Source organism: Syngnathoides biaculeatus, chromosome 14 (assembly GCF_019802595.1).
Source record: "Syngnathoides biaculeatus isolate LvHL_M chromosome 14, ASM1980259v1, whole genome shotgun sequence".
Lineage (NCBI taxonomy): Eukaryota > Metazoa > Chordata > Actinopteri > Syngnathiformes > Syngnathidae > Syngnathoides > Syngnathoides biaculeatus.
The window spans coordinates 27,582,916-27,606,542 of NC_084653.1; the positions used below are offsets into that span (position 1 = coordinate 27,582,916).

Below are 23,627 nucleotides of genomic sequence, written 5' to 3' on the forward strand. Positions count from 1 at the left end.
AAGTCGCTTAACAGAGTGGCAACTTCCTTCCTTTCAACGGTATCCACGATTTCCCGTTCCATCCAATCCCATCGAAAGTTATTTTTGACATTTCTATCAATTTTTTTCACTCGCAAAGGGACTTTTCTCTCGCGTTCACTTGCGAATGGGCCCACGACCCGCCTGCTCCACGTTCGACCAATCAACAGACGCACATCACATTTTCCGCCTTGCTTGCAAAAGTCGGATGGGGAAAATGAACGAGTGTGGATTCTGGCACGGGTTATACGGTCGGAATACTGCAGAAAAACGGAAAATATATATATATATAATTTTTTTTTTTCATGTATGCAATTTAAAAAGACGGAATTACGTCTATAAACGGAAAAATCACGTCTGGCAATGATCTCCACAAAAGTAGCATATTTGTTAATCATGAGCTTAACGGAAGATGACGTAACGGCAACACTTTTGTCCAGAGCCGCATCCAAACTGATATCTGCGTCTTTATGCAGTTTTTGTCCGAGTAAATCACCAACTATTCAAATATAATCACGTGGCAGTGAGGTCATCGTAAAGACGATCAATATCACTGGTCAGAACTTGTAACTGACACCATTTCGGGCAAATGGAACAAGTTTCACCGCTGAGGACGAGGGTCAATCCAAGTATGGAATTCTTTGCGTCCGTCACACGTGTGGAGATGTTGTGTCCAGCTGAGACGACAGCGCACGGAAGGGGTGGGGGGGGGGGGGGCGCCCTCATCGAGCGGGCGGGCAACAAAAATAGCAAACACACACACACACGCGCGCGGACGCGAACTCCCACACCTGCATCTCGTACCGCGCATGAAAATCAAATGAAAATACGCTACACGGGAAGGAGCTATAAAACGGCCCTTTAATTTCCACGCACGGTGCGTTTATACAAAAAAAATAAAAATGAAAAAAATCAGCGGGAATGCGAGGACGGGTGTTTGATGTCGGCAGCGGGCGTACCCTCAGGGCGCGCGGCGTTTGCGCTGGTCCAGTTTGCGTCGCAACATGTTGTAGTTGTCTCGCGTGCCCGGGGCCTCGGGGTCCAGCTTGAGAGACACCTCGTAGTGCTTCTGCGCCAGCTCCAGCTTGCCCCAGCGATGGTACAGCACCGCTTCACACACACACACACACACACAATTTCATTGAGTACATTTGGGCCGACAAGGAAATGCTACAATTCTGAAGGGAAGCGTCGAGAAAGCTCGGAGTGCTGAAGGTTGCAAAGTTGCGGAATCCAACCGAAAGTTGCGGAAGTCTCGTTCGACATCCGAGTGGCAGCCATATTGCCTGGATTCAGCCACAAATGTTTAGAATGGTAAAACGTCAATTTTGTACAAAAGCGAGACATTCTTAAGATTGAAGGTCAAGTGTCATGCCTATAAAACATTCTAAAATGGATGTTGTCATGAAAAGTACACATAACGTTATTCACTTCAATGTCCATACGAAAAAATAAATATGAGTCATCCGTGCGCAAAAGTTGCGGAAGTCTCGTTCGACATCCGAGTGGCAGCCGTATTGGCTGGATCGTCCGTTGGTGACGTCACAACGCGACATTCGCCATTGAAAACACGCTGCGCTGCCGACTATGAGACACGCAAGCGAATCAAGTGAAAGGGGAAATATTAGCCTATCGTTACGAGCCATATTTCGATGATGTGCGGATCACTTCTAACTAACAACAGACTCCCAGACAGTCTGTACGAGCCAGCCCGTCCGAAGCCGTGCTCGGCGCCGACGGGTACATCGACACATTTAGCACCCGTGATTTACGTGAGCAAATCTTTTGTTACATTCTGAGAGGATTATGTATTTTTTCGTAGCTGTATACACACCTACCTGTCATTTGGAACCCACAAAGCTTTCGTCCTTTGCATCCGTGCAATCCATTTTTCACGACGAACCGGGTCTTTTTGAAAAGTATGAAGAATGAATCCATCCTCCCGAGTGTTCGAACAATATCAAGCAATACAACGAGCCGGCATTTTGGCTAACACGAAGGAACACCGAGCTACCTCCCCGCAGGTAAAACTAGTAAAAAAATACGAGTACTGATGAAATACTTCCTGCTTCTTCTCCAAAACAAACCCCTCGAGAGGATTTTCATGGCGGGAGTGACAAAAAGCCATAAACGTCAAAATCATGTTGTGTGGTGAAAAAAAACCCGGATGGGTCCATTTTCTCATGAATAGCATACTAAAAATCATGCATTTCATGACGGTGGACCTTTAAGCAAAAACAACTATGAAGTCTCAAAATGACCTCACCTAAATTGCCATGGCAACCAGCCGCGTTCGGGTTGATCTGGAGAGCCTGGAGGAAGAGGCCCTCTGATTCCTGACAAAAGAAGACACAAATATTTAAAAAACAAAATTATACACAGTCTCTCTTGTTTCCAATGCAAACGTTTTTTGTTGTTTTTTTTTTTTTGTCTGAACTCCAAAGTACGCCAAGCGACCTTGTACTTCTCTTGCTTGCCCAGGACGTTGGCCAGTGAAAACATGATGGTGTGGTCTTTTGGGAGGAGCCTCAAAGCTTCTCGGCCAATCAGCTCCGCTTGACCCAAGTTACCTGGACGAGGGGGAGGAGCTTAAGTCTCATGCTGTTCAGGTGTGTTCACAATGTCGAAATTGCTGATTAAGATTGCTGTATGTGTTACGGCATCGTCGTGTGTAAACATTTGTTATTTGAAGGAAAATCCCTCGCCATCTGAAGATTATCTGAGCTAGCCCGACAATATCGCTTATTTTGGCATTAAGATGGCGATCTATGAAAAATATGTCTCGTATTTAAATACAAAATGTGCGTCACTCTTTTTGTTATGCATTTATTTTTAGAGTAAATGAACTAGTGTCAATGAAAAAAAAAAAAAAAAATCAGAAAGTGCGTGCATCACGCGCTTGCCACACGGTGCATTCAGGGTGCGTCGTATACGCAAGCTGTGCTGCGGTTGAATTGCTTTTCTTCCATCGTGAAGTTTTTTTTATGATCGTAAAAAGCCCAAATCACGACCACAATGAAATTTTGCTTGACGTCGGATCAAATTAAAAACTGTTCACCGTCGACGGTTACATATATGTAATTCAGAAAAACTGCTGACAGTCACAATTTCTGATGAAGTGCTTGTACGCGGTAATAATGATGGGCTGCTAAAAGCCGCTTCTCAGACACGTTGACTGTCAGCTTTTTTCATTTCGGGGGTGCACACACGGACGAGCAGTTTGGTCCTAATTAGGGATGAACACAAGGCCCGACTGGGTTATTGATCTCCGTCACCAACCCGTCTGGTGTCTGGCCGTGGATAGATAAATAAATAAGACAAGATGGGGGAGACGCGAGCAAACGAGACGGCCACAGAGAAAAAGCCAAATATTCCCGCTTTCCATTTGAAAGTCGCACCCGTTGTTCTTCTTTTCGCCTTTTGGTTTGTTTGTGGGCGAGAAGGGGGGAGGGGAGAGGCCTACCATTATTTTAAGTCAGATTTGTGGACAGGAACGGGGGAGGGTCGGGGGGGGGGGGCACCGGGGCTTTCTGCTCCGGCTTTGCTCGCCCGCGTTTGATCAACAAACACGCCCGGCGCCGATTGGACGGCCGCAGCGCCCTCCCGGGAGACTCCGCCCCCCCCCTCCCCTCCCCGACAAAATGGCCGCCGCTTTCGGAAATCAGGGCATTCTCCACACTGCGGGGGAGGAGCGCCTCCAGAAATTCACCAGACAAAAGCCTTAATACATAAATTTCAAGCATTGCTGATTCCCGCTCTTCCGCTCTAATCTCGTTGGCCCGGATTTGATTTGCGTCCAGGAGACCCAAACCACGACAGACGCACAAATGAGGTCCATCTTTACAAAGTTCGCCGAATTTGTAAATACACTCCCGGCCCAAATTATTAGGTACATGTTGGCATCATAAAAGATCCAATCTTAACATTCTCCCTTTACAAAGTACACCATGCTCAGTTTTAACGGGCTTTATTTTTAATTTTGCGCGGTGGCAATATATGTTTTTATATGAAATCGCCATAACCGCAGTGGAACAGGCGAGTGTACCACTAAAATGTACAAACATTAACAGCATAACGTTACAACTTCAAATTGGTTTCAAGCCCTATTTTTGTTAAAACAGGTCAAAATGTTCTTGTTACATGCAGAAATGAAATTATAAATAAAAACGTGTGTTAAAAAAAAAAAGAAAAATTTACTGCAGTGTGTTTTATATATATATATATATGGTACTGTGCATTATAGTATATCCTCAAATATATATATACTGTTATTATATCTTATATATTGTTATGTGTATATAGTACATCCTCAAATAGGGATCTCCACTCTTAAAGATGTCGAAATAGCCCCATCAATCCTTTTTATTGTTTCAACATAACTCGGCAGCGTCAAAATCGACGGTCGGGAGAAGAAAACGTTTTGATTGCTCACTTGATCGCTAACCAAAACAGCCACCAAAGCACCTAGCAAACGCTCAGCAAAGTATTCCAGGCGGGTGTGTGTCTACCGATGTTGTCCAGAAGAATGACCATGTTGTTCCACGCCAGGCTGTGATCGGGTTTAAGCACCGTGGCGTTCCTCCACGCATTCAGAGCATCCAGGTGTCTCTGCTGGTCTGCGTACTGGCGGGATTCAAACAAAATATCAATACAGTGAGTGTGATGATATGAACCCAGTTTGTGTTTTGCACAACACTGAATGTCGTTGGAACCTTTGTTTTCAAAGCGTGAGAATTCCATTCCGGTGTGAATTAACACCACCCTGGTGAGACTTTCAAAAGGTCCAGGATCTGCCACCAGTTCCCCAAAATTGCACAAAGGGCAAAAGAACTTTAAGCACTCACCAGGCGTCCCAGGTTATAGTAGCAGTCCGGATACTTCTTCCTGAAGCGGATGGCGTTCCAGTAGCTCCTCTCCGCCTGTTGGAACTTGCCAAGACTGTTTTGCACGATACCGAGATTCATCCAAGCGGCGGCGAAATCCAGCCTGGAAAGAAAAATAAATTGTCGTCAGTTGAGGTGGGGGGGGGGGGGGGGGGGGAGACACACACACTGCTCATTTTTTTTTTTTTTTTTTGGTCAGATTGCTGCCAACCTACTGGACGGAAACAGCTTTGGACAGAAGCTCCTCCGCCTCGATCAGCTCGTTCCGTTCCTTGAGGATGTTCCCCAAGTTGTTCATGGCGTGCACGTACGTGGGATGAAGCCTGCAAAACGCGCGCAGCGTTCTCAAAAACGGACGGGATTGCGCCGCCTCACGGCATCACGTAGACGCTAACCTGACGGCCTCTCTGTAATAGCTGACAGCCGCTGCGGCGTCGCCTCTGTCGGCCAAATTCTTGCCGACGTTGTAATGGACCTGCGCGATCGGAAAGTCATCGATGATTTGGAAAGGTCCCGACGGCGTCGGTGCCTTCCCCTCGTTACCTTGGCGTTGAGGGGGCACACGGCCAGCGCGCTGGTGAAGAGGCTTTGCTCCGACCGCCACTGGTGGCTACGGACAGCGCAGCGAGCTGTAAATGTGACCATCAAGGCCAAGACGGAGACGCAAAGTAGCTTCTGTGGGGACAAACAAACATGTGCAACATGCTATCATTTCATTTACCGTATTTTTTTTCCCCCACACGCTTTCAACCCTGCGCTTTATGCGGTGATGCGGCTAAAGTGTGCATTTTTTTCAAACGGCCGCAAGTGAGACCGGAATATATGTGCCGAGGATGTGACTTTTACCGGCCGCGTTAGTGCTGTGCTCGCGTGTTGCTGCTGTATTTCTGGTGTGCCTCAGTGATTTTTATAGCTAAGTTTTTCTCTTTTCAAACAGCCGTGTCAGCGCCACGCTGCGCTAGCGTCATGGCTGTGCTAGCGCTAGCGTTAAACTTTTTCTGTGTACGGTCTTTCTTTGTAAATATCTCGTGTTTCAACGTGGGCACTTGAGGCTTTTACACAGCTGTGGCTTATGTATGTACCAAATGGTATTTCTTTTACGAATGTACTGGGTGAAGGTTCTAATCAGGCGCGCTCTGTAGGCCGGGAATTACGGTACGGACGTGGACAACCTCCGTTCACGGGGTGCGAACACAAGAAAGTCTTGACATTTCAACGCACCCTTGACAGGTTGAAGAACACGTCGTGCCGGATGTAGCACAATTGCCCCAGAATTAACCAAGACTCCATCTTGGAAATCCCCATCACGTGACGTCAGCAAATTTGATGACGCTTCAAAATGTTCCTTGCTTTTTCTTTTTGCAGAGACGGGTTAGACTATCCAGTGGCTCGCTCCTTCCCTTGCACAAGGTGCGGATGTCACAGAAGGGACGGTGTTCAACCTTGGAGGATACACGACCGCTGGGTTGTCCGTTAGCAATACGCAATGACCTGAAGTCCAATTAGCATTTATTGAAATTGCCCATCCTTGCCTGGAAGTGCACTGATTACCTCGACCACACACACCATCGACATCAAGGCAATATAATATGTAATATTGCCACTTTGCCTGCTGTGTGAAACTTTTTCGTAATGATGCAACTGCTAGAATCCTACCAAAAATCGAAATCTAAAAACAGTAAAACTGTAAGCCAAGAGAGCTTTTCATAGAAGAGCAAGAGCGCAGTCCGATCGACATTTGACACTTCACCCCCATCGTGTCGATTCGCGTTATTTGGCCACGACTGGCTCCCACCTTGTACTTGACCCAGCGGCGGCAGGAGCGAGCCACGGCGCAGGCCAACAACAGGCAGTACCCGGCCGAGGGCAGGTAGAGGACGCGCTCGGCGATGACAAAGCCCACCCGGAAGAAGACGTTGCAGGCCGGCAGAAATGGGACCACCAGCAGCACCAGGGCCAGGCTCAAGGTCCTGGTCAGGGGGCCAAAGACTAACATGAAAACCCAACAAGGACCGCGACCGCTGAAGACAGGCCAAGTTTCATGGAGTAAAACTTGTCTTGTGAGAAGGCAGCGTCGTCTTCATTATCAAGAGCGCTCGTAGACGCGGAGACGGTTCCGGTCGCTTACCTTCGCTGCCGGCCGTCCGGCGAGCGCAAGGCTTGGCCTACCAAGCCCATCAGAACGCACCAGAGCAGCAGCGGCCACACCACCCTCCAATCGCCGCCCGACTTAATGAGCGGCACGCAGCCCATGGACCAATCGAAACACAGCCACCAGGGACACAGCAGCAGCCAGCCATTCAGAGCGTAGTAGTAATTATAGTTCACCGCCTGTCAATCACCACAAGCGGAGAAGAGATGCATTCAAAACGACGGGAACACGTGAAGTTGGACCATACGTAGGACGTCAGCCTCGTCTGTGCCCACCGATTTGATCGGACAATAACTGGCATTCGTTTTGGGGTTTTTTTTTTAATGATCGGCTGATCGTTTTTAATGTCATAACTCGCCGATCCGATAAATGATGTCATTGACCAGCTGAGAGAAAGACAGTACAGTATATCTGAACCCAAAAGATCGTTTATTATTACTTGAAAAGGTCGTCTTTTGACTGTAAATATCAGACGGCCACGGCAGAAACGACGCGCAATGCAGGGATCGGATTACAAGACAAATTTGCTCTTTCACGGTTGCGCAATGTCATACTGCAGCAATAAAAGCCTGAATTCCGAGACCGCCGCATCCCCGTTTTTTTTTTTTACGATCGTTGAGACTTTTATCTGGTCAACTCAAACGAGACCGGCTACAGTTTTAACCATTGGGATGACGACACGAGTGGATCTCGCTGGCTGTATTATAAGAGCAAGCTCGTGCTAGCACCAGTGACAAGTGTGTAAAAATTGAACACGTCATCTGACCAGAGCAGTGAATTCCAATATTTTTGGAGCCGAGGCAAAAACTTTATGTGAGGAAAATCTCACAGCACTGTCACAAAAAGTAGATCCATCCATTGTTTTGTCAGACACCGACATAAATAGATGAACAAAATCCCATGATTTATTACAAATATAGTTAAGTGTTGGCCTCACATTTCTAAAGGCCCGGCCGGGTTCAATCCCGGCCCCGCCTGTGTGGAGTTTGCATGTCCTCCCCTCCCACATTCCAAAAACATGCAACATTAATAGGACAATCTGAACTGCCCCAAGGTGTGATTGTGAGTGCAATTGTTTGTATCCATGTGCCCTGCGATTGGCTGGCGTAGCGGTTCAGGGTGTAACCCCGCCTCCTGCTCGTTGACAGCTGGGATAGACTCCAGCACTCCCACGCGACCTTCGTGAGGATAAGCGGTATAAAAAAATGGATAGATGGATTACAAATATAGATTTTTTTAGCTCATTTAACTGGAGACATCTTCTGATCGGTTATCATTTTTTTTTTTTTTTTTTTAAACTCGTTGATCGGTGATTGGCTCCAAAAAAACCTCCTCGCGTAAAGCCTACAAGTGACAATGGCAAACACGTATGCAAGTAGATGTTTAAGATCTGGATCCAACCCTAACGCCGGCCAGCTCTTTTCCGACGGACTCACTCGAAGGAAGACGCTCTCCGCAAACGAGGCGGGATTGTCCACTTCAGTGAACGCCGGGGGTCCGGTTCCCATGATCTTCCAGCGGCCGTACAGCATGAAGAAGCCCCCCAACGCCATGAGGCCCAATCGCGTCGGCAGGCCCGTCCGCAGCAGCGCGCGCGCCTGTCGTGAATCGTGTACAATACATAACGTGAGCTTCCTAATGGACGCCGCTTCGCATACGCAATGTGACGGGGGGGTGCATCATTTGTGAGAGAGCGAGGGGGTCACTCACGTTAAGGGGGGTCTTCCTGAGGAGCAGCCTTTGGCTCACTTCATACACGTCGACATTACAGATAAGGAGGATGTCAAAAGCTGCGTTGACGCCCTGGGGGGGACGCAAAGACAAACAGGAGGGACGTTCAAAAGACATTTTGTAGGGCCGTGACAAAAGAGCGCAGTAGCTCCAATTACATTATTGGCGAACACTTATCGGACCTCAAAACGGATGTCGGACCACCTCGCCGTCCCATTCTGGTCCGTATGTAAACACTTTGACAACATCCAATATTGTGATCACAATTAAAATCTGATCAATTAAAATCAATTTTATCCAAGATGTTCTTTGATTTTTATATCTATTTTATTGCACCTTGTGGAGAAGCACTCATCATTTCGTTGTATGCACAGCATATAATAACAAAGGCTTTTGATTTTTTGATTTGAATTTAATTTTCATATTTATCAGTGCCTACTTCTTTTTCCTGCTCGTGCTAAGAAAGTTGAAATCATACAAAAACTTACCAACTACATTGCGATTAGGTGCAACGTAAATGCTAATCATTTCCGAGAAAAATAGACTGTTAACTGTCAAATTGACTGCTTGGAACCGAGCGTGCTTATTTATTGAGGACTACTTGATGTATAAAACGATTGGAAACTGCCTTGAAGATGGACGGATTTCGTACCAAGACGGTGATGCCTTGCTCTTTACAAAGCATGGCGGCGCCGCACAGGGAAAGGCTCGCCGCAATCCACCGCAAAGAGAAGCCGCGATCTTTGGCCAGACCTGAGGACAGGAGAGAGGAAAAAAAAAAAAAGACCCCCACCCCATCCGAAAAGACATTTGGTCAAATGGAATCGGTGAACAAACTCACCTCTGTCGAAGGCTTTGCAGTACGTGAGGAAGGACAGTTGAAAAAAGAGCGCGCACAACAGGTCCGCCCGACCCACGATGCCCGCCACCTTTTTGTGGGGGGGGGGGAAGCAAAAGAAAAAGAGCGCACAGATCTCAATTCCTCGGCCAAGGATTGCCCAAAATCTCCTTTCGTGCAAAACTCGGTAAATTCAAGCCTCGGCGGTGCGGACCCGCCTGCCACGTCATTTGATGCGGTCGAAATGAAGAGAAAAAATAATTCACATTTCTTCTTGCATCGTGTTATTGATTTAGTCACTTTGGAAAGAATCTGTACTGATATAAAAACCTCCCAAAGAATGTTCCCTCTCAGCTGCGCAACTGCGCATTTGCGCACTTGCGCACACTCTCAGTGCAAACGTCTTTTTGCTGCTTCTCACAAAGAGCTGCTGCATGAAGGCACATTCTACTTCCTAGTTTACCCGACGCTGCCCTCCCCACCTCCATTTTAAAGGGGCACACTAATAATAATGGTAGGTGAAGAACAGAAGAAAAAGCGCTGAAACTGGACGAGGTTCTCTCTTTTTTGAGTGAGAAAAGTGCAGGACGAGGTGGCGTGTCATTTTAAAATTCCACCTCGGCACAGCCTGATCGAGGATGAAAGCACAGACGATACAGTGCAAAAAAAAAAGCTAAATCTGTATTTTAAATATAGGAGGCAACATAACATTAACCCGAAAACTATTTGGGAGGAACATTCAGCTTTCTACATGCACTGCGAAAGATATTCTGCAAGCAATAATACAGTTTTACACCACGAAAAACAGACGGGGATATCAATGTGATTGATTGAGTCGACAATCACGGATTTTCAGGGGCGCTGCCATTTTCGCGAGTCACACGACCTACGTGGGCGGATGTGACGTGTGACGTGGGGTTCCCGAAGGCTCGATTACGTGGGAAACCATTACGCCCGGCGCCGATTTTTCGGATTTCTCCTCATCTGATGGAAAAAAATAGCAGTATCGGTGGATCGGGAAGACGTAGGAATACTTCCATACACAGCCGTGAGCTCCCCGAGCCCCGGAGCAAAAGAAAAGCAACACGGGGAAAAAGGGAGAACCTCCCCCTCCCCTCCCAAAAAAAAAAAAACAAAAAAAACCCTACCATACCACTGCTATGTCTCTGGTACTACCGCCATCATCAGAATATTTCCGCATCAACTTTGTACTCCATTTTCACAGTGATCAGAAACGCAACACGGACAGCGTCTCTTTCAACCCCAAAAACTGCCTTGCCCGTTTTCATGCACGCTTTTGATTTTTCCTGCTCACAAAAGAAGGACATGCGCGCTCTCATTAACGTTGGTGTGCGGGTACAGTACGGTGGAACATCCCGGGGTCGCCCGCTTTGATACGTGCGGCAGGCCCGAGCCGAGCGCGTGCCCGCCGCGCCGTCCTCGCCCCGCATGATTAAAGAGAAAACCGGGAGAGGAAGCCGGCGACGCTTTCACAGCCGACGCGCTCGCGCACGTGGCAGGTCAATAAGCATCCTATAGCGAGGCGTTGGCGGCGTCCGCGCCAACCGCGGGCCTGCCGCTCCCAGCTGCGACGGACCCGTTTGTTCTTGGCATGGAACCGCGGCGCCGTTTCGTGTGGAAAAGCTCGGGAGGACACAGACGCCGTCGCGCTGTTGCAGGGGATCCGTCTTGTTAGTTTACAGCCGCGAAACAGAAATGCGGCGCGGCACGTCGTCTCCGTAGGTGCCCGTTTCCTGGTCGAGTTCAAAGCGGCGAACGGGGGCTCGCGCCGTCGGCGACAATTAATGCGGCGGTTTAGCGGACGGCCAGACTGTGGAGCTCTGACACGCGCGGTGAAACTGGTGGAATTCACCAGTTTACGCCGCTCCTCAAATTGAGAGATTTTGCCGTGGTTTTGCCGATTCAAACAAACGCAAATCCACCCCATCCGTTTCCCGCACAGGTTCGGAGGTCATGCCGGCACTTTTCAGGGTCCAGAGGCGAGAAACACCTTGACCTGGTTTGCGCGGCCAGTCGCAGGGAACACCTAGACCACCGTTCACACCTACGGCCAATTTAGAGAGTCTTCAATCAATTTATAAAGATTTTTGGGATGTGGGAGGATGCTGGACTCCCTCGGAATTCGCGCAGGACCCCGTTCAAGAAAAAAAAAAAAAAACACTCAACTTTCTTCCGCTTGTTACCTACACTTTCCGTGTGGACGGGGTGAGCGGCGAAGAAGAGCGCGGCCAGCAGGGAGGTGTTGGGAGCACGCTCGACGACGCCAGTCCCGTCGTCGGAGGCCAGTCCGCCGATCAGGAGCGCGAACACGTCCACCATCAGGACGGAAATGACGGCGTGGAGGGCCACGTTCAGCGCGTGGAAGCCCGCCGGGTGCAGGCCGCCCGCCAACATGTAGTTCAACCTGAAACGGAATCAAAATACCGTAATTTCAACTTTTTTCACACGCTTTCAACCCTGCGGCTGATGCGGTCCTGCCGCCAATTTGTGCATTTTTCCTAACGGTCGCGAGGGGGCACTCGAGCGGAAAAGTAAGAGTGAGACTGGTGGAATGTATGTGCTGAGAAAATGACTTTTACCAGGATGTTGTTTTTTTTAACTGGTCCTGTTAGCGCTGCTCTAGCGTTAGTGCAGTGCTAGCGTGTTGCTGCTGTGTTACTGCCGTGTCTATGATTTTTACCGGTGTGTTTTTTTTAACTGGCTCTGTTAGCGCCGCGCTAGCGTGTTGCTGCTGTGTTACTGCCACGTCTCAGTTGTTTAGGTGTTTTTTTTTTTTTTAAACTGGCCCTGTTGGTGCTGCGCTACCGTGTTCGTGCAACGTGTTTTTGCTACGTTAAGCTAATCTAAGCTATTAAAACTTTGAAAACTCTTTCTGTGAACCATCTTTCTTTGTAAATATCTCGTGTTTCAATGTGGGCACTTACGGCTTTTACACAGGTGCGGCTTATCTATGTACCAAATGGTATTTCCTTTACAAATTTACTAGCTGAGGCTTATAATCAGGTGTGCTTTGTAGGCCGGAAATGACGCCGTAACATATTTTCTTTGTTTGGGCCTTTGTTTTTGCTTTATTTTTGTATACCGCATCTACATTTTTGGCAAGGCAAACCGCTCAGCACATCTGTCTCACAATTGTGAGGTCGCAGGTTCAGATCCACCTTCACCTGTGAAGGGTTCACATCGTCTCCCTGTGCCAACGTGGCTTTTCTCCGGGTACTCCGGTTTCCTCAACAATCGACGCGGCTTTCAAAACACGCCACGCTCTGCATGCTATTTTTGCGGCAAGCCGATTGATACAACCATCCGTCACCTCGCCAATCGGAAGCCAGCATATTTTGTATTTGCTAAAAGTGACGAAAGGAGCACCAACCTAAAAGTAAAGACAGTGAGCGGTCTGTAGGATTTGTGGCTGGAGTTGCTACTCAGGTTGCTCCCCCAGAAGTCATTGCTCCAGATGTTGCCCCAGGGTGTCGTCGGCTTCAAATCCTGACGCACACAAATCGAAAGAACGCCACACGTTTACTTGGGCATGTCTGTAACGCGTACGCTCAGTGCAATAAATGTCTTAGAACTGCCCGAACGTGACGTTAATCATAGGAGGAGTGAAGCTGTTGCAGGATCCTCATGGCTGAAGTCAGCTGCAGTTCATATTCATGCGAGGAGACGCGCCTCCATAGCATATAGCAAGTGCACGATGCAAAGGTTTCACAATAGAGCAAACTTATCGATGCACTTATAAATGGTTCAAGAAGAATTCAGATTTTATTTGATTTTTACAACATAAGCACTTCCTCTGTCTTCAAAGCCCAATTGTGGACTTTTTTCATTTAAATTACTTGAAGCAACATAAAATGTAGCAGTTTACAGCATGTATAAACATCAACATTACGCCATCCATTTTCCGAGCCGCTTATCCTCACGAGGGACGGTGGAGTCCTGGAAGCCATTTGCACCCATAATCACAGCTAAGGGCAATTACGTGTCTCCAATGAATGAATGTTTTGGGGATGTGGGAGAAAACCCACGCAGGTGTAATGCTGTGATGATGTGCGCTATAATAGGAACAGAGCGTGGAAGCCCACTCTTATTTTGAAAGGCAACACGAGCAGGTGCTCTGGCATTTATCCAACGGAATTGGGTGTTTAAAAATGTTTTTGGTAAGGGGGAAAAAGCAGGTTTAAGATCTGAGAAACAGGAAGTAGGCTGCGTGTTTTATTTTGAAGCCACACTTATCGGGCGGCTAGACGAGATCACTTCCTCTTGTGTTTCTGGCTTCAAGAGTTTTGAGGGTCTTTGTGAAGTGACCTAAGTGAACATTTGTGAATGCTTTATGATACACAGAGAAAGGATTGAACCAGGTTGAGACCATCCAACGTGTTTGTCTTCTCATTCATCATACAACAAAATACACAACGCAGAGTTAGGAGGAGGGGAGAACATGCAAATTTGAACCCAGTACTCAGAACTGTGAGGTAGACCAGTCGGGCCGCCGTTCCGCCCATTAATAATACTATTTATCGAAATGACCACAAAAGTTCAAGAAGTGTGAGGAAAAAAAAAAAACCTTGTTGTTGATGATCGCTTCTGAATCGTCAAAGACGAAGTCGCCGTCGTAACTGTTGATGAAGCAAAGCAGTGCCAGCAGGCCCACGGAGATCCTGGCCTGGACCGGACCGAGCCTGGGGAGCGGGACGTCCTCATCCCAATCAACCTCAGAAAACGCCATGATGATGCATCAGCACCTGCTTCATTCCTGAACATCATCCAGAACCCTGAGGAGAAGAGGGAAGGAGGGCCCTTGTTAGACGCATATTCTTCAACCATTACAATTTAAAAGAAATACATAATGTAGGCGTGTCAGGCATGAAAACAAATGCACGGTTGGATTCTCACCTCTCTCTGCTTCGTGACAGGCAACATCTTTGTGTTAGCTTCGTTGGCAGCAAGCTGAAGTCGAACATAAAACTGACTTAAACTCAGCAGTTATGCAAACACATTGCATCAAAACCGGCGATTATGAAAAATGAAATAATACGTCTTTCAGGGTTACTCACGTGGAAGCGTCGAGCTTTTTAGCATTAGCATGTTTCGTCGGAAGATGCCGTCCCCAATATTAGTCGGAAAGCAAACGCAACCAACACGCATTAATGTTAATATTCCAGATAACGCATACAAATATTCTATTTGAAAACCCGGAAGCAATTCTAACGCCAGTGAAATCCTCGACGAGGTGCCGATGCAACGCTGCGGGATGTAAACAAACGGACACGCACCGGCTGAGGTTACTTCCTTATACGTCAGAGCCACGTGGCTGTTTTCAACCAATAGCTGGCTTAGCCGTGGCCCTGCCTTGCGCGCACCCTAAAGAAAATATGAAGACGTTCATAACTTTTACGCTGGTGTTACAAACAAAACAATACATAAACATTTTTTGACAGTCATTGGTTGTACACTATACAGTATGAGTAAAAAATGCAATCCAAAACAGTTTGATGGTAAATACCAGGAATGTTTGGGCATTTTGGACAATATGGAATAGGAGTGGAATAGGGGACGACTGGTTAGCTCATCCGGCTCACAGGTGCAGGGAGTGGGTTCAAACCCGGCCCTGCCTGTGTGGAGTTTGTATGTTCTGACCGTGTTTGTGTGGGTTTTCTCCGGGTTGCATGCATGCTAGGTTCATTAAAGACTCAAAATTGCTGGTGGGTGTGAATGTTTGTTTCGGGGGTTGGGGGGGCTTGTGATTGGCTGCTGACCAGTTCCGGGTGCACACCCCACCTCTCGCCCTAAGATAGCCGGGATAGGCTCCAGTGCACCCGTGACCCGCATAAAGATACGTGGAACGGAAGATGAGCGAATAAATGAAAATGCACAAAATGGAATGTTTTGCTTTTTTTTTTTTCTTCAATAAAATAAAATGATCTGAAAATAGATGGATTTCTTAATCACACACCCACTAAACATCCACAACACACACACACACAAACTGTACTGGACTCGCCAGCCATCCCTCCAACGATGGGATTTGTTTGCCAGCACACTTCCCAAATAACCACTTCCATTCAAGTTCACACATTTTTTTTTCAAGTCTTCAATAAACCTACCAGGCACGTTTTGGGGGGATGTCGGAAGAATCCCAAAGAAAACCCGCACAAACACTGGCAGAACATACAAACATCGCACCGGAAAATGACATTTGCTGTCGTTATTTCCCGTGGTAAGGTCTATTTCGTCCAACTAAACAAAACAGAAAGCTTCTGGAAATGTCTACAAATGCTCGGGGAAATGTCAGTGCCTTAATTTAGGTTTCTAATGAATATTACATATTTAGTCATAAGCTGCACGATAGAAAACTGGCGAGCAAAAGATGAAAAGTGAAACTTTTCCTCTCAAATTTCTTGTCTCTGAACACAGCAGGTGTCACAATCGCATATTCTCCATTGTGTTGTTTATTAATATAGTTGTTTGTTCATAAAAACGGAGTTCATATTTGGCGGCGCACTTCAATGTGTTTTTACAGCGACTCGAGTCCCCAAATAGAGACAAAGACACTCCCGTTGCCCATAGAGAACAAATCCCTTTGATTGTGCACTTTTAGATCCAAAAGAATTCATGGAATATGCATATATGTCTCCAGGCCCTCGTGCCCCCATCCGCTGGGTTTTGCATGAAGTTGTTGCCACGTTCAACTTCAAAGTCTGTCAAGTACGTATTTTGTTGTTATTGTTGCTGTTGTGAAACAGTCACTCAACTTCATTACGCCAAGTACGGCCAACGTAGAATGGATCCCGCCAGGGACGGCCATGTTTAAAAACAGAAATGAGCTTGTCACGTGACCAGAATGCAAGTTTATCCGTCTTTTTTTACGAACGTCGACATCACGCCGTCCATTCAAGTAAGCGCAAATCACATTCAATTCACGAAAATCCTTTTTGTCAGGAACAAATGTTTCAATTTGGTGCCAAACCACAAGTTAAATTTTCAGTAAATAAGAATAAAAAATGATACAAAAAATAAATCAAATAAATGAGAGTTTAAAAAAAAGTTTTTAAAAAATAATGAAAAATTTAAAAAAATGAGAATAATTTGAATGGCAAACTACAAACTTTTTAAAAGGAGTGTTGTTCTACTTTTCCCCTGCATCCAATCAAGTTCTTTATTCCAGCCCTTTGCCAAGAAGTTCCCATCACTTCCGTCCAGTCCGATTCGAAACCTCCAAGCCTTGAACATGCTGTAATTTTGATTTCGCGAAAAGGTGATGATGATTTTTTTCGGATCATTTCACTTCAACGCCCTCTGGCAGCCCGCGAGAAGCACCGGTGCCGTCACTTAGCCGACGCCACACGTCGCGCAAGCGTAACGTTCGTCCGTCCACACGAGCCGCGCGCCGCCGAAAGCGAGACGACTCGTCCGCCGCAGTCGGCTCGCGTCGAGGGCGTTGAGCCGCCCGCTCGTCAATGAGCCGCGAAATCCAACGAGTCGTCCGGTCCCGGTCGGAGTTGCGGCGCGGCGGCCTTCGCGGCCCAGGAAGACGGGAGAATGGTTGGCATTAATGAGGGGGGAGCCCAGCAGGCAGGCGCACAAAAACCGTCACTCCAAGGGCCAAAATGGATGTCGCATCAGATGACATATTCTCATAATAATGATGATGAATAAGTGTAAATTCAGCATCCTTGAGTTAAGCAACATATTATTTGGCAGAGGTACGCCCTGATGAGCTCATTAGAAACTCAGTGGGAGAATTTTATGACCGTGACATTTGGCTGACACTTCATTTTGTGGTGCAGAACCTCACTACCAATACCGCAATGAGAAATCCATATTTTGGTCAAATTATTTGGACACCGGAGTGGGGACTGGGATGCGTTCCATCCAGTTGCACTTGTTGTAGCTGCTCAGTGCAATGACTTCAGAAATGAAAGCAAAGCAAAGGTTAACTTAAGGTAACTTAATATCATATTTGAAAACAAAGAAATAAAACATTTGAAACAGTGAGAGAGAAAAAAAATACAATTATAACAGCCTACTTTGCGAGAAATATTTAAAAAGTTAAATACTCCATAAAACCATTGCTACTCGGGGCTGCCGTCACTTCTGTTTGCAACATCTTCCATTTGTGTGCGCGGCATAGTCGCAAAATGCTGCTTCAGCATCTTTGCTTCGGACTCTGTCGATGTCTGAGCCCTTGCTGGGTTTAATAGCCATTAGCATCAGCAGCTAAACCATTGACTGATTTATAGACCAGTAGCAAATCCACTCTAAAGCTGACTGGAAGCCAGTGTAAAGACGTTGGAAGAAGAAGAAACTCGAGCTGCAGGATTCTGAATGAGCAGCGCCGGTTTTAGGGAGTCCAGTCAGAAGACCATTACAACAGTCAAGTCGACTTGAGATAAAAGTGTGGGCGAGCTCCTCCTGGTCTGCTTGACACACGCAAGCCTTCACTGTGGATACGTTAAATACGGTTTTAGTAATTGATTTGATATGACCGTTGAAAGTCGCGTCGAATCAATGAGAACGCTCAGGTTTCGGACTTGGTCTTTGGTTTTTAAAGAGTCCAAGTATTCACTAACAGCATTCCTCTTTTCTTGACTCCCCAAAACAATTATTTCAGTTTTGTTGCGGTTTACTTGAAGAAAATTTTGCTTCATCCAGTCATTTATCTGCTTTAAATTTAAATAGTGGTACAACACCTCATTTGAACTGCAGTCATCTGGAGACACTGCTAAATATGACTGCGTGTCGTCTGCATAGCGATGATAGTCAAAATTGAAGTTCTGAAGACTTTGACGCAAGGGTTGCATACGTTGGATGAACAGGAGGGCTTCAAGGACTGACCCTTGAGGGACTCCGTAGGAAATGTTTGCAAATCCAGGTCCATTTTTAAATATTTCTTGCACCTTACACTGTTTTAATTGTACTTTTGTTTTTTCCCGTTTGTAATGTCCATAAGTAGCTTTTCCTTGGTTTTTAAATGCATTTCATCTCGTGAAGCAGCTTGAGTAACCTTGTGTATGAATGCGCTATACAAATACTGTAAATGTTTTATGAACGCGACCACGTGAGGTAAAGCTGCGACCGCAATTTACGGTTGTTGCCGAAGGACTCTTTTGTTCTCTACGTGAGGCCGAAAGAGAGGCAGGTGGGGACGGTGATCCTCTCTGATAATTCCTCTCACATCAAGATGAACACCCGGGGGACCGGCGTCCATCGCGCCGTCACCGGCCGAGGCCCTCCGCGGGGAAGCGTCTGATCCCGTCACATTTACATTTCGCTGCCGCGGCATAGCGGCAACGCGCTCGCGCCGAGCGCACACTTTATTATTTGCGCGATACATCAACGTATACGTAGCATTAAATGTTCCGTCCCTGTTGCGATCGCTGTGCGTTTTCCGGCTGTATCTGTAATGATTACAAAGTTGAGGTACTGACCAATCGCTACGGTGGATGAGTGTATCCTTTGGACGCTCCAAAATGTGAACTGGGGTACCAAATGTTATGGCTCGTCGTTGTGTATTTCAGCACCGTCAGCACATTTTCAGGGGTATCAAATGGAAAATCAGGATACACTTCATACCCATCAAAATACGTGCAAAGTTATGGCGGATGACAACGGACTTCAACACAATTTGTGCATGCTGTCGCAGATGAGTATGTACTTCTTCTTTTCTTTTCCGTTCGGCTTGTCCCGCTCGGGGTCACCATTGGCTGCGTCAGACAAGACAAATGGACTATTTAAAGGAATACTATACGTATCTTCTTTTCCTTTCGGCTTGTCCCGTTAACAGTTGCCACAGCATGCCATCTTTTTTCTCGTGCATCTTCTTCTCGAACACCCCAACTGTCCTCATTTCCTCCCTCCCAACATCCATCCACCTTCTCTTTGGTCTTCCACTCTTTCGCTCTCTCTTCCTTGGTAGCTCCATCCCCGTCAGCCTTCTACCAATTTCCTCCCTCTCTTGCCTCTGAACATGTCCAAACCATCTAAGTCTGCTCTCTCGATGGGACCTTGTCTCCAAGACACCCAACTTTGGCTGTCCCTCCCTCAAATGAGCTCATTTCTAGTCCTATCCAACCTGCGAGAACCTCAACATCTCTCGACTTCTGCCACCTCCAGTTCCGCTTCCTGCCACCGTCTCTAATCCGTCCATCATGGCCGGCCTCACCGCTGTTTTATAAACTTTGCCCTTCATCCTGGCGGAGACTCTTCTGTCACATAAACCACCAGACACCTTCTCCCAACTGTTCCAATCCGCTCTGACCAGTTTCTTGACTTCCTTACCGCACTCTCCATTGCGCTGTACAGTACTTCCTCACGCTCAATAATTGAGCAGGCAAAGTTATTCCATTGATCGCGACCGTAGGCCCCCATCCCGTCTCAAGAACCGCACGAGTCGAAACGCTTGCTTGCCCGCGGCCAGCCAGACATTAAGTCCTGTCCTCTTCCATTAAGTGACCCCCCCCCCGTGGGCTCCACAGGTGTCTCCGGGCCCTTGAACGACGGCACCATCACAACACATCACGACTCGCGCCGCAACGGCGGCAGCGCCCAGCCGGCAGCTTGCCCGGCGCAGACCCCTTGGCGGGTGCACGGAAAGCGTACCGGGATTATCTGATCTGTGCCGGGCGACCCTTCCATCCGGGAGGTCAAAAAAATAAAAATAAATAAGCGAGCGATTGGTTAAAAAAAAGAAGAAAAAAAAGTGAGATGTGCGAGATCTGGTCTGCGGTGTGATCCCCGCTGTTGCAATCTCCCCGGTGATCCTCACAAAAGTGTCGCGGCTAAAAGCTTCTCGGCGGCACGGCCCCCTCGGGCCCCCCCGCGTGATTGACAGCCTGTCACATTATTTGACAGCAGCGCACGTGGGGGGAGACAAAAGCGAGTAGCGGCGATACCGCGTTCGTGCAGACGCGCAGCCTGAGGAGCTTCCGCGAAGTTTGCTGCGGCAGCTGCCAAGTGGACGTGAGAGATTTTTTTTTTTTTTTTTTGCATATGGTGTACAATTTAGATATTTAAGGCGGGAGGGTGTAAAGAAATCACTGCTTTCTTTATGAGATGATAATCATCATACAGCGTGCGAGGAATCTTCGAAACAAGGATTATCATCGTTGGCTTCGTTGCAAATCGAACATTTTGAGTAAGGAATGAAACCTAGCGGCTTGACTGTCGCACCTGCACATCTGCGTGGGCGAATTTCTACAGAATGTGAATATGCTTTTGACACGATAACTATAATAGTAATTAGTTCTCTCCCACATACGTACGTGCAAAATACGCCAGCCCAAATGTGTATTCAGTATGAGAGTTTGTCCCTAACACTTGAAGTGACTCCATTTGGGGTCACGCTGTCAATAGGCCTTCGTTACAATGTGGGGAGGAGGCGGGGCTAGGGTGTTGCGACTTGGCTGGCGGAAAATTATTCTCTCAACAGACGTCAGGGGGGAAAAAAAAAGCAGAGAAACGAAGCCACTGCCACCCAAGGAGGCCGCAGATCTGCGCATGTGGCGCAGGGAGCGGACACGTCGCCAAACGCTAAGACCACCTCATTCCTACGTCGATAGCTGCACTCAACTTTTCACTGGGTTCACCTTTTGGATTCGTGAAAACGTTTGTGAAGAGCTCCATCGTTTTCCCTCGTCAAGGGCAGAAGAAATTCAGGAGACAACCAACGATTTTCTTGCTACTTTCATTTTGCACTTGGGAAGGCAGACAGACGCTCAACAATCACACTGGAATGAATTTGTTTGCAAGCTGAAGGCCATTTTCCATCACATGTCGCCTCAATCTGACGGCAGAAGACCCCAAAAGCCGCCGAGTTTCACCCTGCAATCAACTTTTTCCAAAGCACCTGTCATCGCCCTTCTAACAAAGCGATCTGCGGAGACACGCAATGACACGCGTCACGAAATCTCACCGCGAGACTCGCGACAAAAGCGCCGCCGGCCTTTAGCGGCGGCGAGGGAGCGAGGCTGACGCTCGGTCCTTTAAAAATAGAAAGAGCAGAAGTCAAAGACGGAGGCAGACGCGCTGGGACCGTGCGGGGCTCGCCCCGGCCCGGGTTCGCTTCTCGGATGAGGAGGTGTCGCGATGCAACACGTGTCAAGTGCCAGACGTGGACCTGACAGATAAATGACAGTTGCTGCAGCTGTCGGTTACAGGTGGCGTTTCTTCCCTTTCAAAAAAAAAGTTTTTCTTTTAATCTTGTTTGGAATTCTTTTCTCCAATTCACCCCAAGCAGGGCCACAAACTTGCCAACAACTGGACAGAAAATACGTTGCTCACAGGTTCAATTCCAATACAGTTATGCCTCGGTTCTCGCAACCGCAATCCAGTCCAGAAAACGGTTCGAGAAGGGATTTGTTCAAAAACCGAATCGATGTTTCCCATTACAATGAATGAAAAAAGAAACAATGCGTTCCAAGCCTAAATATTTTTTTTTTTTTAGCTTTTCCTGATAATAAATTGCACAGTAGAAATACACGTATATCTTAAATACTTTGTAAAATAAAATAATTTAAGAAATATATTTATTTTTTGCTTACAATGAATGCTTTAGTAGTAGCGTACGCTAGGCTGGGAGTGTAAACGTTTGTATGTGTCGCCGCTCGGTCCCCAGCCTTGTAAACGTTTTTTTTTTTTTATTAACCAAAGTGCAGAATAACTTTAAACAAGCAACTTGCCTTCTTTGGAGCCATGATTGGGGGTTAATACGGTAGTCCTCAAAAAGAGGAAACACAACAGTCACTACCAGGACACGTCTGCGTACAGAGGCAAAATAAAAGTGCGCTGGTTGCGCTGCACGTTTATGTCATAAAAAAAAACATTAAAAAAAATATTAAAAAAAAAAAAAACGTTTATGTCATTTTCAGTTTTTTTCGGGGGGGGGGGGGCGTTCGAATTACCAATAACAAAGCGCGATGTGGGTGGGACAGCTGCTTGCGTCGCGCGCGATGTTATTTCCGGGTTTTGTCGGGGCGTTCAGTACCGATTTTGGTTCGAAAACAGAAGCAAAAAAAAAAATCTGGAAATTTCCGTTCAAAAACGGTGACGTTCGAGAACCGAGGCTTTACTGAGGATCGGCAGTGGGAGAGTTCAAAGTTGATCTGGCATAGCAACAGTAACTAGGGGCAATCGTACCGAAGGGCAGGAAGACGATGTCGACTTGTGGCTATTCAGCGAGCTCACCCTGGGAGGCGGGGGCTAATCCCACCGGGTGACCCCCACATCGGCCGTCATTTGACTTGCGGGTTCCCACAGCATCCCGCCCCCGCATTCAAGCCGAAAGAGTGCACGGATGAGTAAGTCAACAAATGTACACGGAGGAAAGAGCGATGCCACCGACCCTTGCGTCATTTTCCCCGTCTGAGGCTTTGAAATAAACTCGATGTCGGCTTTTGCGCGTCCCTCCGCACGCTCGGCTGCTCGCGTCCATCAAGTGGAGGCAGCTCAGCGAACACACATGAAAGCCGCTCCAGCTGCCGCTCTAACCTTTGAGCGTCTCCTAAGGAGCGCAGTGATATTTGCACTTAATACAATTATGCCTACCGGGAGAATATGCCGCTGACATTTGCCATTTGTCAAGTTGAGGTGGCAGCGAGAGCTTTATGAGTCATTAGCGTTACGCGTCGTGGGTGTGTGTGTGTGTGTGTGTGAGAGTTAATCAGCCCACACTCATCCCTGATTGTACAAGACGGAAATATCTGCTGGCGATGCCCTTTCCATCTTCATAAACAGACTCAAAATATGTAATAAATCTTTACGTATTTGCTTGTTGGTGTGATGGGAGGACCGGGTGTCGCGCGGTGGGCCTTTTTCAAGTGCAAATCTGGAACACAATCAAAATTATTTCATTACCGTCAACTTTAAAGGGGAAATCCAGTGCTTTGCAGGAACAGTGTATTCAACAGGCAAAGAAATATCTACCCTATTTTGACAATGTGATGTTAAATCCTCTCTCATTATTATTATTATTATTATTTTAGCAACA

At 47.1% G+C, this 23,627-nt stretch overlaps 1 protein-coding gene across 2 annotated transcripts; it reads right to left on the reverse strand.

Annotated features, from left to right (window-relative positions):
- Positions 1-860: 860 nt before the first annotated feature.
- Positions 861-22,396, reverse strand: tmtc4 (transmembrane O-mannosyltransferase targeting cadherins 4). Of its 2 annotated transcripts, none has more exons than XM_061842039.1 (19): positions 22,321-22,396; positions 14,537-14,590; positions 14,208-14,415; positions 13,014-13,129; positions 11,831-12,047; positions 9,626-9,713; positions 9,437-9,537; positions 8,764-8,856; positions 8,490-8,651; positions 7,030-7,232; positions 6,697-6,871; positions 5,445-5,576; positions 5,297-5,376; positions 5,117-5,224; positions 4,863-5,004; positions 4,527-4,641; positions 2,476-2,588; positions 2,285-2,354; positions 861-1,128 (listed from the first exon to the last, which is right to left on the reverse strand). In XM_061842039.1, the coding sequence occupies exons 3-19, from the start codon at positions 14,367-14,369 to the stop codon at positions 980-982; spliced, it is 2,226 nt and encodes a 741-aa protein (XP_061698023.1). In that variant the 5' UTR covers positions 14,370-14,415; positions 14,537-14,590; positions 22,321-22,396; the 3' UTR covers positions 861-979. The 2 variants fall into 2 exon arrangements, with proteins under 2 accessions (XP_061698023.1, XP_061698022.1); XM_061842038.1 differs by lacking the exon at positions 22,321-22,396 and adding an exon at positions 14,698-14,944.
- Positions 22,397-23,627: the final 1,231 nt, after the last annotated feature.

What these genes read in the sequence shown, in the direction of transcription:
- tmtc4 (XM_061842039.1), bottom strand. Translation starts at nt 14,369, where the DNA reads ATGGCGTTTTCTGAGGTTGATTGGGATGAGGACGTCCCGCTCCCCAGG. An exon ending in ACCCCGTCCACACGGAAAGT is followed by an intron (nt 9,714 to 11,830) that starts GTAGGTAACAAG and finishes CCCCACAAAAAG; the next exon opens with GTGGCGGGCATCGTGGGTCG. An exon ending in CCGGACGGCCGGCAGCGAAG is followed by an intron (nt 6,872 to 7,029) that starts GTAAGCGACCGG and finishes CCCCCTGACCAG; the next exon opens with GACCTTGAGCCTGGCCCTGG.